Source organism: Cryptomeria japonica, chromosome 4 (assembly GCF_030272615.1).
Source record: "Cryptomeria japonica chromosome 4, Sugi_1.0, whole genome shotgun sequence".
Lineage (NCBI taxonomy): Eukaryota > Viridiplantae > Streptophyta > Pinopsida > Cupressales > Cupressaceae > Cryptomeria > Cryptomeria japonica.
The window spans coordinates 779,329,987-779,343,780 of NC_081408.1; the positions used below are offsets into that span (position 1 = coordinate 779,329,987).

Consider the following 13,794-nt stretch of genomic DNA (forward strand, 5'->3'; position numbering starts at 1 on the left):
CTTATGCTTCTCCTGATTGGTTTTCCTTCCAAGCGTCATGTTGTCTCCATAGTCTCGGACAACTCTTCTGGCTTTCTTCTGAGTGTTACCCAATTTCTGATCGGTGGCTTTCTCTTTAGGACTGACTTCTCTCGGAGAAGGGGGAGGCGAATTAGTTTTCTCAACTTTCAGCTCTGCCTTCTCATCCAGATCAAGACCATCATCAACTTCCATAAACTCCCCATCTTCATCTTTCTCTTTCTGAGAAAGCGCTGCAAATTAGGGGTTCCAAAGAGGTCTGCTACAAATTCTAAAGCCCCTTTGTTTGAATCCAGATCTAAATTTTCCTCTTCATTTTATAAGCCCTCTTGAAATGAACTAGATTGAAGGTTCTGGTCTTGCTTCTCCCCCTCCCCTTCCTGGTCTTTTGTCTCCTTTGTCTTGTCATTCAAGAATTGGAGGGGGTCAAAGGCTAAGGGCCCATCTGGTAAGGGGCAGCTCCGATCAATGGTGGGAGTTCAACTAGGGTTTTTTGTCGTTGGTTTTAATGAAGTGCCTTCTGAGGTAGCACCCATACTTGTTTGTTGGCTGCTAGGGTCCTCCTCCAGCTCATTTTTTGAAACTCTTATTGGCGACTCCTTTTCCGTTTCTCCAAAATTCTTCGATGGCTCTATTACCACCTCCTCTGAGACATTCTCTCCACCCTTTTTCACTATTGAACCAACCTATTCATTGATTCTTGACTTGGGTGTAGGATTTTCCTTCCAAAGGTTTCTAGCATGTTCTAAGACTACCTTCTGCTTCCATGATCCTCCTTCAGTAAGGAATTCCAACTCCTCCCATATTTCATCCTCTGAGCCTAGCTCCACGTAGAATTGTGCAAAGGATCTGTCCTTGTAATGTCCCCTATTTAATCATGATTAATCTTATTTCAATATGACTTAGATTAATTAAAATAATAAACTGGCTGCAAAAATAATCAAATTTGTGTCATTCCATATTCTATTGATTTGATTGATTGATAAGTAAATTTTTCATTAATTAATTTAAGATGATTAACCTCAAGAATTATGGCCTTTAACCCTTGCATTACTCCAGTCTAAGAGGAAGAGAATGGCTATGTTGCCAAGCGCTTTGATACCAATTTCAATAGGCTTCCCTCAAAGTTTACAGATCCAAGCCCTTACCCCATTTTGGACCCTGTCCTCAAGGTTCTCGGGTCGCTGATCCCCACTCTCTCTTGGGAAACAACCTATTGACTGGATTTAGACTGCCCCTCTTAGAAACAAGTACATCACCTCTCCTTAGTTACTGATAGTAATGGCAGGAATATTTTAAAGTAATTCCATTGTTTTACTGATTTTACAATCTAATATTGTTATTTGTCTGATCAAACATTATATCTATATATATATATATATACATAAATAAATGAATCAAATAATATTACCTATCATATAAATTATTAACACTACCATTGCCTAGGCACTAATTATTAGTCTATCTAATGACTGTAAAGGCAGACAGATCTGACATGCATCAGATCTGGTCTGCCACTATGTATGATATTATATATGACGGTCATACGTATTGCAGTCTATAAATATTACTATTAATATTTTATATTAATATTCATGTATTAATATTACTATTAAATTCTCCACAAAAAACATTGTCAGGCTTCATATATTAAGCATACATAATAAGCACATCCCCATGCATACCACCCAAACAAGAATGTTACTGCCTGTAACTTAATCTCAGTTCCGATCTGATTTTATTCGTATTATTTGTTTTATATATTTTTTATATCCTTGCTATCTTTTGAGTGCCGATCTGCAATATATATCTCTCCATTGGTATTGGAGAGTCATGTCCTCATAGCCACGTCCCCTTCTAAAAGTAAAGTCTCTTTTTATTATAACCATTGTCTCTTGCTGACTAACCCGTTGTTTGTTATCTTAATGAAATTATCCGTGCCTTTTTACTAAGAACCGGTTGCTGTTTGAGTGTAATAACACATGCAATAATATAGGTATACCTCTGATTCGTATCGCTACACTACCCTTGCCTTAACCTTATTGCTGCACAGGAATTGTTGTATATATTTCAAGATATAGGAATCGCTGTATATACTTATGTATATGCATCGATAGCTGTAATAATTATTGATTGTAAATTAATATTTATTGTGTCTATTACAAATTAATATTAATTATTATTGATTGCAAATTAATATTTATTGGGTCTATTTAATAATAATTGTGAATATTAGTTAACGATAATTATTGATTGTGATTATAAATGCAAATCAATATTTATTTAATAATTATTGTGAATAACGGTTAATAGTAATATTCATGAATAAATAAATAAATGTAAATACTAAAAAATATAAGGGATATTACAGTCCTCCCTGAAATAGATAGCCTCATCTATTTTGATCAGGTTGCCAATTTCCTGAGTGATAACCTTCAAAGTCTCTTTACTCCAGTATTTAATAGGCAAGTTATAAAGCCTAACCCATTGAGGAGCTTGATCTATCTTACGATTGATAGGGTTAAAATTGGGCTCCCATTCTTTGATGCAAAAGCCTCGTGCTTCCAAAAACATAGGCTCTCCTTTGATGATTTTTGTTTTCAACTCCTCCAACTCTCATTCTATAATGAAGAATTTGTTGAGCATAGCCCCAATAATGATCCGATCTCCCCAACACTCTTTCCACCAGTCAATGATTTGGTTTTTGCCTAAACCACGACCCATCCATTTGATGAAGAAGCCTCTGGCTTCTAGGAAAGAGCTTCTGATTTGCCTGATTCATGCAGGATTCATCAAAGCTTTTGAACTTGGAACCCTAGGTGTGGAGTGATTTTGATGTTTGCCTTTTGCTTGCGTATTGTGACTTCTGATTCCTCCCAAACCTATTATTGTTGCTCCTCTGGTTACATGTTGGTCCCTAGGGCTGAAAGTCCTTTTTTGTTTCATAAAAACCTCTGTTATCCAATTTTCCGGCAGCTCCTGAGGGAGTTCTTTTTCCTAGAGGAATTTGTTTTACCCCTTTGACAAATGGGGGAACAGACTGCGACTCTACTTCGTGTCTTTCTTTTCGATGTAAGTCTGCTCCCAGACTTGCAAAATGGTTGAAACTTGGATATGCTTGCTGATGAAACCATATGTCCTACAATGCATGAAACCTCTGCGCGACACCATTTTCTCAATCACCTTTTATATTTCAGTATATTCAATTATTCATATGAACAATGCTCATTTATTTTTTATTGATTTCACTATTCATAACCATCCATTATTTCTTTGAATTCATTCTTAGAACTTAATTTTCTTGTGTATTTTGAGATGCATAGTCTTCTATGAAATATTCATTAAGGTTCTATAATAAGGATACAATTATTGTAAGTTTTGAACGAACTCATGACTTTGTAGCCCTGATTGGAATTGTCATCAACCTTTTAAACTTCCTCTTCTTGTCACCCAACACACTTTAACAGAACATCGTTAACAATTTTTCAGTTTTGGTTTTAAATTTTAATTACTTATGCTTCCATGTATGAGTGCATAATAGTAGTAGGGATTGTTACTAGTATTTCATATATATATATATGAACTTGTACTTACATTTGGAAAAAAATGCCAAACCTTGAACTTGTACTCGTACTTGTCCCCACATTGGGACTGGCAACTTAGATAAATTATGATCTCATGGACTGCAATCATAGGGATTGAAATGGTAATTGAATACATTTACAATGGAGATGAAAGGCTCCATAAATAAGAAATTACAAATTGTTGTTTTTAAAATAGAAACAATCATCAAGTGAAAAATATAACGTTTCTAATATTACAATATGACCATTAAATATAACATTAATTACTTTAATACCCTCCCTTAATGGTCATTCTACTAAGTACACCAAGTTGCCCCCTAAATTCTACAAACTTGTCCGAGCTCAGAGACTTAGTGAGAATGTTTGCAGTCTAGTCCATAGTTAGAACACATTGCAAGCCACAGTTCCATCTTCAACACGCTGTCAGATGAAATGATAATGAAGCTCTACATGTTTGGTGCACTTGTGGAAGATTGGATTCTTGGCAAGTTTTAACACCTCTTGATTGTCACCAAACAAGGGTGAAGTCTCTACTTGAGACATTTTTATGTTAGAAAACATCCTCCGTAGCCATACTACCTCACATATTGCTTTAACAATTCTTTGATACTCTGCTTTTGTTGAGGAAAGAGCTACCACCTGCTACTTCTTACTAGTCCATGTGACTGCACCAGTACGAAGATTGAAGACATACCCAAAAGAAGACTTCTTGCAATCAACATAACATGCCCAATCTGAGTTTGTAAAACCAATCAGCCAAGGATCTTTGCTTCTGCTATATAGAATGCAAAAGTTAGGTGTCCCTTTCACATATTGTAGTACATGCTTCACTGCAACCCAATGTTCAGCTTTAAGGGTTGTCATGAAACGAGATATGTAGCTCACAGCATAACTAAGATTAGGTCTAGTATTTGTAAGATAGATGAGACTGTCAACTAGTTGCTTGAAAGCTGATTCATTCATCATAGGTGAATCTGATTTGGTTGATAGTTTCAACCCTTTCTCCATAGGTGTAGACATAGATGGAAGACTTGTGGGACTCGCGAGTCCATTGGTGGGCCGAGTCAACTCACCAAGGACTTGTGAGCCGAGTCCTGGCGAGTCTTAACAAAAGACTCGCGAGTTTTTCAGAAGGATTCGCGTGAGTCCTAAGTCGGGACTCGTGAGTCCGACTTAAAGACTTGCGATGCACAAATACATGCCTAGCAAAATAGGTAAGAACACGTCAAAAAATTATCTTATTTTTTTTTCCAAGTCAATTTCACTCTCTTTATCAGAATATATACATGAAATATAACATTTAAGTATAAGTTCCTTTCTTATAATTGTTAATCTTAGAGGATCTGGTTAATATTGAGAGGGGGGTGAATCGGTATTAACAACAATTTCAAACTTAAAACTTGAACTTGCAAAACTTCACCAAATCAATCATAAACCAGTAATAAACTCTTTACCATTACCGGTAATCACTAATAACCAATTGTTAAACCGGTTTATTAGAATTGCTCATTAAGTGTTCATCAACATGCATAAACTGAAAGTAAAACAACACGTAAAACCATTCACCATATGAACACCATGTTTTTCACGTGGAAACCCAAATAGGGAAAAGCCACAGTGAGAATTAGTACCCACAAAAATTGTGCACTCTTTCGGAATGCGCCTTGTTAGGAGCCTAGCCTGGTTAGAAGCTTACAAAGATGCCCTATTAGGAGTAGACCATGTGAGGAGTCACCCAGTTAAGGGATTTAGATGATGAGCCCTGTTAGGAGCTTCGACCTGTTAGGATCAACCTCGCAAGAGGATTTAACACTCAGATGTTGAGCTACCTTGTTAAGGGATTTACAATGTAAGGCTTGTTAGGACCTACCCGATTAAGGGATTTTGTTGCTGTAACTGTTAGGATAACAACAATGAAGATCTGGGTATAGCACTTAACCTGCTTACTTGATCAGATCCAATTCTTGCTCCAAATCTGCTACACTCTTGTAGATGTCATACTCTGGTTCGACTTCACACTCTTCTAAAAACCACCAACACAACAAACATCAATTGTATCGACATAAATAACCTTTACAACTTAGTCGGTTACAAAACCCTAAGACTTACAACATAGATCGTCACAGATCTTTACAACTCATTACAGATCATCATTGATCATCATATGGATCATTACAATCAATTACAACCATTGAATGATCATCGCATCTCGATTTGATACAAAGTCAAACCCTTAGAACACTCTTCTAAGCGCTTCGCTGTTTCCCAAGAAATTCCATCTTCAAATGCGCCAAAACATCATTCAAACACTTCACGCGGTTTGTGCCACGTCACCTCTGACATTTGAACTTGATGTAGATCACCGCCAAACCAAAAATCATTACTGGTTAAGAGAATTCTTTACCGGTCCTTCAACCCTAGCAAAAATACAACAGAAATCATAAACATGATTGCTGATAACCAAAGCATGATGCAGTTCCGGTCAGATACATATTACAATGATACAAACTCACATTCCAAACTGCAACACTTCAATCATCACCAATCGCAGATCTAATCAAAATATTTCCTCGTTTACCGGTTAAGGTCCTAATTCCCAGTTCACTGTCTTCAATACCAATAAGGTATTTCCGGTAGACCAAAAAGATTTAGATGACAAAATACAACATAGTAAACATCAGTTGCCATCAATGACAACACAAATAACTGATCAAAGTCATCCAATCATGCAATCTCAATCTCTTCATCACAATGTCATCACAAACAGTCTTTTATCGGTTCAATCATCATTCTTCATCTGCATCAGTTATGCCAATCATGCCAACAAATCTCATTCTCTTCATTAAAATATATACATGAAATATAACATTTAAGTATAAGTTCCTTTCTTATACTTTAAGTTATATTTCATGTATATATTGGCAGGATGTTTGAGAGTGGTTTCAGATCTTTAGGAGGTATAATGAAAATTCTAGGTTTTAGAAGATCTTTTAAATTTTCAAACTTAGTCAAATTTCAATAATCAGTAGGCTCCTATTAGCATTCTCTCGCTCTCTCTATCTCACTCACTTTATCTACCCTGAATTTTAGACCATCTATCTCCCTATCACTCTTCCTCTATCCCCTCTCTACCACTCTCTATCTCACTCTCTCCTCTCTCCCCCAAGATCTAGACCTATCTCTTTACCTCTCTCTCACCCTCAGACCCCATCAAGTGGTGCTACCCTCAGGCCACAGCAAGTGGTGCTACCCTCAACCTAATTTTGGCGAGCTGGAGAAGCCACATCGAACTCCTTGAACTAGACCCTCTAGTTCTATATCTCCCTTGGTTTTCACTAGAGCTGGGAAGAAAGATGTAGTCTTCTCTTTAGTTTGTTCATTGTTGTTTTTCACATTTGGACATATCATTATATGTAATTTTGTAAACATTTATAAACTTATGCTGCTGTTATACATTTAAAAGTTTGAAACTGAGTATGAATGATGAAATTTCAAATATTGAGTGTTTATAGATCATATGACATGTAATATTTCAATTACGGTTCTTATGTTCTCTAAATGCATTAATTTCTTTTTGTTTTTTTGTAAAACTAAGGTTTTTTTTGCCGAGTCCTTTTGCGAGCCCAAGTTGGAATCCAATTTGTGGGCTGCCGAGTCCGAGTTTTCCAACTTTGGGTGTAGATGAAGGTTTGCAATCTGTCATCCTAAACTTATCCAGCAAACTCTCAGCATAATTCGACTAAGAAATGAAAATGGTGCCACCTGTTTGCCAAACCTCTACATCGAGACAATAATGCAGAAGTCCCAAATCTGTCATATCAAACGCTTGACAAAAATTCAGTTTGATTTGCTCAAGCAATTGTGTTCCACTACTAGTAAAGATGATATCATCCACATAGATGACAAGAAGTATTCGATCATTACCAACACGTTTGACATACAAGTTGGGGTCCGAAGGACTTCTTTGGAAGCCATGTGCAACCAAATATTGATCAATCTTGATGTACCATGCCTTGGGGGCTTGATTTAGGTCACAAAGAGCCTTTGCCTGAAACCTTGAAACCTAGAGGCTGTGTCATGTAGACTGAAATCATACACCTTCGTTTTTGTGGAAAAAATAGTAAAAACCCAAAAACAACAGCACCCTTCATGATTTTTTTTGGAACAAAATCAGAAAACCCTCCAGCAAAGAAAGAACCCACGATTTTTGTGTGAAAAAATCGCTTTAAAAACGAAAACCCATGATTTTGGGAAAAATTGTGCAAGCTCTAAGCTGTTCAAAAAGTTTGAAAACTTTGGGTGCACAACAGACACCAGTCATGCCTAGAAAACCCATGATAAGAAACGAAAAGAATCTGTAGAGGCTGAAACCCTAGCTGTAGAAAATCACCCATGATTTGAGTAATAAAATCGTGCAAAACTCATCCATTGTGTGGGAAGAAAAACTCTCATGTGGAATACACCCTAGATAAGGGACTCAGAAACAAGAGAAGCCTTGAAAAGGAACAGTCAAAACTCACAAACAACAAAACCCTAGCTGCAGGAATGTAGAATTTGTGCAAACAAAAGCCCCTCCCACACAGAATAAAAAACTAGATTTGCAGGAAAACACACAATCAGAAAAACGGCTGCCACACACGTCCCGTTGCGGCAAATAAATCAAACGCAGACCTGAACAAATCTTGTTGTAGGAAATGGAGTCCCAACGTGAGCATAAACCCTTGTTGCAGAAGAAAAACACCTGCGTGCGTAGAGTACAGGGAGCCATTGCGCATCTAAAATAACCTTTTCTATAGTCAAAACATCAGGAAAAACACTGCGATCAGAGAAAAAACGACGTGATCTCTGAAATTTGCCATGAATGCTGCAGAAAAAACGCATGATTTTTAGAGATAAACTACCATCCACGCGCGGAAAATATAGAAAAACCTTTGTGCAATTCTTAGAATATCTGACAAACCATTACCCACCAACGCTCGACCTTGCAGCAAGAATCCTTTGCGATCTGCCAAAAGATCCATCGATTTTCCAAAAAATCACGAACTTGCAGAGAGAAAACCACGCTTTTTTAATTAAAAAAATGATTAAATTTTTTTTTGGAAAAATTCCCAGGTGAAAGGCACAAATTTTAAAAATTCATCAAAAGATCTTTTTTCTTCTCTGATACCAAGAATGTTAATTGAATATATTTACAATGGAGATAAAAGACTCCATAAATAAGAATTTACAAAACGATGTTTCTAAACTAGAAACAATCATGAAGTGAAAAATGGAAAGTTTCTAATATTACAATATGACCATTAAATATAACAAAAATTACTTTAATAGGGTTGTGTGCTATAGAAGCTTGAAGATTTAAGCAAACACCTTGACAGGAGCGAAGCCAAATTTAGTAGTCTTTACCAACATCCTTCTAGCATGTGGTGAAATGTTATCATAAGTGCAGCAAGTGGTAAAGTTATGAGGTTTTCTTAATTGTTTTTATCTATTTTTTATTTTTAAATTTTTTTTTAATAATCCATTTTCACTTCTCTCTTTGTATTTTCCCATCATTAGCTTCCTGGAGAGGACCAAGACAAGAAGCAGAGATAGAAGAACACATAAAATAGAACTAGGATAAAGGCACGTAGAGGGGCTATATTTAATAACTTATTTCCTTTTTATTTACTCTCTTCCAATGCAAATAGGCAGAAGAAAAAGACAAGAGGAAGAGGTAGAAGAACACAAACTAGAACCAGGAATAAGCCAAGTAGAGGCCCTACTTTTAAAAACCGATTTCTTTTCTTTACTCTTTCCCTATGCGACTGAATATATGTTTGATTCCCACCGACTTGTTAAAGTGTTAAATATTTTGTCTGTTCTATATAAATAAATGAAGAACTTACATTTACTATTTCATGTTGGTATTTTTAATCTTTCATATCGTATGGTATAAAAGTTACATGGCATTATTAAATAAATGGAATCCTTATAAGATTCAACAGTATTTGCTGGAATATGATGATCATGTCATGTTACTGATATACCAAGGGTCTGTCTTTTTCTTGGGTATATCTTTCCAATATAGTAGTGGTCCAGTATTGGTAGAAAGGGTCTCTCTTTTTATGCCTACAAAATGTAGTATTTTCTTGGTAATATGTGCAAACAGTGGGACAATAAAGAGCTTTCTTTGACACTAGCTGTGTGATATTCATTTTCCAGGTAGCCTATGTATTAGGACAATTACAAGATAAAGTTGCTTCTACTGCACTCACAGAAATCTTAAAAGATCTTAATGAGCATCCCATGGTTCGGCACGAAGCTGCTGAAGCACTTGGTTCCATAGCTGGTTTGTTCTTTCATATCCATCTACTGGTTCTGATTGCTTTTAGTTTTGTGTTATCTGGTTCAATCACATGATCAAATGTCCCTGCAAGGATCTATTGTTTCTAAAATATGGCATATGGTATTTGAACACATTAAAGCAAGAGAATAGCTGTATTTTTAATCCCATTCAAATGAACGGTGTGTATGTATGTTTTGTTTTATAAGGTAAAGCTGACTCGTATAGCTTTCTTGGGAAAGTGGCCAATATTTTCATGGACACAGTTTAACATTGTTGTAATAACACTAATTTCGTACTTGCATATCGAGACTGTGTTTTAGTACTTTTGCATACCTTGAGGGCACATCTTAAAGTTTTAACCATAGATGAAAAAATCTACAAAAAATCATTTTAACTCCTAATTTATTGCGAGTCATTTAGGGCCATAATTTATTCTGCAAAAATCTCTTGGGCAATTATTTTTGAAAAAATCGGGGCGCATTTATTGAAAAAAATTGCAAAAAATCAGAAGAAAAATCAAATAAATCTGTACTAATGATTTGCTGGGTATTCTTATACTGAATACTATCATGCAATTGATTACATAACCTTGCACATCGCCAGTTGCAAATCAATCAGTGTAATTGTGTACCTATCTGCAACAAGTTAAAAATAGGTGCCTTCAAGGGACGTGGCATCTTTGTGGGAAGAATGTGAATCCTTTGGGTGTATGTGGGAGGAAAAATTCAGTATGATGTTTTTGCATGACGTGTTAGTTTCATGTGGAAGGCTCATGCTTCCTGAACCATGTTCTTGAAGCTGAAGGTATGTTGTGAAGGCTAACAAAGTTCATCAATGTGTATGAGATGAGCTGAAAATTTGAAAGGCTTTGTGTGCACATGCCAATGCCAGCTACTGAACAAAGTATTTATTTTATGGAAGATGTGAAGTGGAGAACTTTAATTCTACAGAAAGGAGATTCAAGGAATGCAAATCCTCTATGATATGTATTGAACTCAAATTCATTTAGAGGTTGCACTTATTTTTTGGTATATGATATGTATTTAACTCAAACTTTGATTTATATATGATGGGAATCAGTGATATGTTCTACAAATTCAGTATATATGTGTGTTTTTCAAAAATATTTTAAGAATTATATATTTTGAAATGTTTGATAAATTTTTTTGAGTTTTTGCTGAATTTTACTTGATTTTTTGTCGAGTTCCAAGTTTTCAAAATTTTTGGGCCAAAAGAGTTATTGCCAAGTAAGAGTTTTTCATCTTTGGTTTTAACAACAAATTGTAAACAAGAATCTGGACCTTACTCATTATAGATGAACAAGCCCTTAATAAATCCTTACATAACAAATAAAATAAAATTATTACAACTTTAAAAATTTGCTGGACAACCGTTGAATAAGAGATCCATAATTAGTGTGGATATATTTAACTCACCAACACGAGGCTTATCTATTTCAATAGCATTTTGACTGATTAAATTATACTTATGCAAAAGTGCAGAAGAACAGTCCTCATGTCTTAAATTTGTCCTTGTAAGTGCAAATATACATATAGGGAGAATTTGTTAGAATGATTGAAGTTTGAATAATGAGTATTTATCATGATGACATTCAAGTTTATGGAGGTTTTGTTGTTTATATGATGCTATCTAATTTTATTTCATGTTCATATACCCAAAACAAATCTAATCCCAATTTTTTTTAGCCGAATCCATGCATCAGATCCATGAACACAAACTAGGATCCGTACCAGAATCAGCATTTTAGGTTTGTAATCTAGAACACCGCATGCTCTCACCTTGCTCATAATAGGATGTAGGTGATCAGAAAGTGGAAAAGAATCTGCATTGCATTTACTTTCAGTTGAATATATTTTTAAAACAAATCAGGGGTGTATGTTACATTTATCAACACAGAATCATGACACATATCCGCCTAAGGTTGTAAGGTGTTGTCATACCTGGTTAATTCCACACAAAGGGGCATTCGTGACCAGCATATATGCTTGCATGAATTTCTTCCATATATATACTATTAAGGTCTTTTGACTAATTCTGAACATGTCTTGGAAAATATCATAGACCTATGCTTAAATCCATGTACATTCTTTAAATGGAAAAATACCTTATTAGATTGCTTCTTAAGTACTCCAAATATTTACTTGGCGCCTTTATGGGCCTTCATAATTTATCAGTAGCTTTTCACAATATTGATTTATGCTCGAAAGCAGCTTGATTTCTGACATGAGGGGGGCAAAGCAGAAAATCTATAGAAATATTTCTGCTATCCCAGTGTTTGATATGAAGCACATTTCCAGATTGGTGGTACTTTATCTCTGTCAATGGTATTGCTACTATTGCAGAATGGTGTAAAAATTCATTGCATTGGTTTTCTAGTTTTTTCGGGACATATAATCCGTCATCGTTTTTCTTAGTTACCTATCATATCGTGTAAAGAATTAGTGTGCTGAAAGGTGTATTCCTGGATTGAAAATTCATTTCTCTTGCTTGAATCACACTCACGACCAACTTAGGTAAAAATTGTAGCAGAACTGTCTTTTATTATCATTAATTTTTCATGTCAGTTATTGTCTTCATGTATGTTACTTTTTCGTTCGTGTAACTATGCCTGTTCTAATCATTATATAGATAATTCTTTCAATAATTTAGATAACTACATTATAAGTTAAATTCAAGCGTAGTAGTCTGGACTCTGAAGCATTGATACTCAACTTGCAGAAGTCTTCTCGTGAGATAATTTCTTTCTTACTGGTCTTTGTATCTCTGGTACTTAACATGCAGATAACGAAAGCATTATGTTACTTAAAGAGTATGAAAAAGATCCCGAACCTATCGTGTCACAAAGCTGTGAAGTGGCACTTAGCATGCTCGAGTTTGAGCAATCTGGCAAATCATTTGAGGTAAATCTTTAGATTCATGTGCCTGCTAATTATGCAGTTATATTTTATCCTCCATTATTTCCGTTGGGCCACAAGTTGAAATCTGTAATGACTAATGATGATTTCTTTTTGCAGTTCTTGTTCCTGGAGTCACCACAGGTGCATTAACATCATAGCAGACTATCACTAACTTATTTTCTTTATTTAATAAAGTATAAACTAATTCAATATTTGGTCTTTAGCTGTTATTGCTAATTTTCAGCATGCTTAAAATTGAGCTGTTCGCTTAGCAATTATCCTTTAGAAAAAGTTGTTAAGACTGAATTGCAGCAATTTTCTATGAGTATTTATAATCGATTATATAACTAATGTGGGTTTGAAATGCTTTTCTTAGATGATAAATAAAAACTATTGTATTATATAACATTGTTACTGGTCAGAAACCATCAAATTGCAAGTATTTGATTTACTCTCAAGGTACATAAGTTAATATTTGTGTCTTTGGCTTGTAATCGAAGCTTATACCAAATGGTTGACTATTAATTTGGAGTATCTTGGGTTGGCAATGCTTTCATTGTTGAATTCCACATTTACCTAGAGAGAGTTTTGTACATCCTTCACTTATTAATGAGGTATAACAAACAGATATTTTTTGGATAAGGTTTAATATGCTTATAAAGTGGCCAATCCTTCACTTTATATGTTGATTCACGTGATTCTCACATGGCTAGCTTATCGATGAGGTCCCTTTAATATTGGCTCTTTTTCAATTTTTTAATCATAGTGGCAGGGCCATTTCTCAACTTTGTGACAAATATAATAACATGGATGTTGTAATAAGAGAGCTTGTGAGAGCTAGTGACTAAGTGTCATAAGCTTGAGATTGTATGAGAAGATGTTGCATAATAGAAAAATATTAATATTTTTTTGTGAATTTTATCTATTGTGAAAATGTATTGTGTGGATG

General features: G+C 35.2%; 1 protein-coding gene across 4 annotated transcripts in view; it reads left to right on the top strand.

Moving 5' to 3' along the window:
* The window catches only part of LOC131031989 (deoxyhypusine hydroxylase), a 43,271-nt gene extending 29,892 nt beyond the window's left edge, over positions 1-13,379 (top strand). For 2 of the 4 annotated variants that reach the window (XM_057962866.2, XM_057962865.2), the window contains 3 exons: positions 9,804-9,930; positions 12,730-12,848; positions 12,963-13,296. In XM_057962866.2, coding sequence (XP_057818849.1) covers positions 9,804-9,930; positions 12,730-12,848; positions 12,963-12,995 — 279 coding nt within the window. In that variant the 3' untranslated portion in view covers positions 12,996-13,296. Of the gene's footprint in view, positions 1-9,803; positions 9,931-12,729; positions 12,849-12,962 lie in introns of all 4 variants that reach the window. The other 2 variants (XM_057962868.2, XM_057962867.2) reach the window with 1 other exon arrangement.
* The last annotated feature ends 415 nt before the right edge of the window (positions 13,380-13,794 follow it).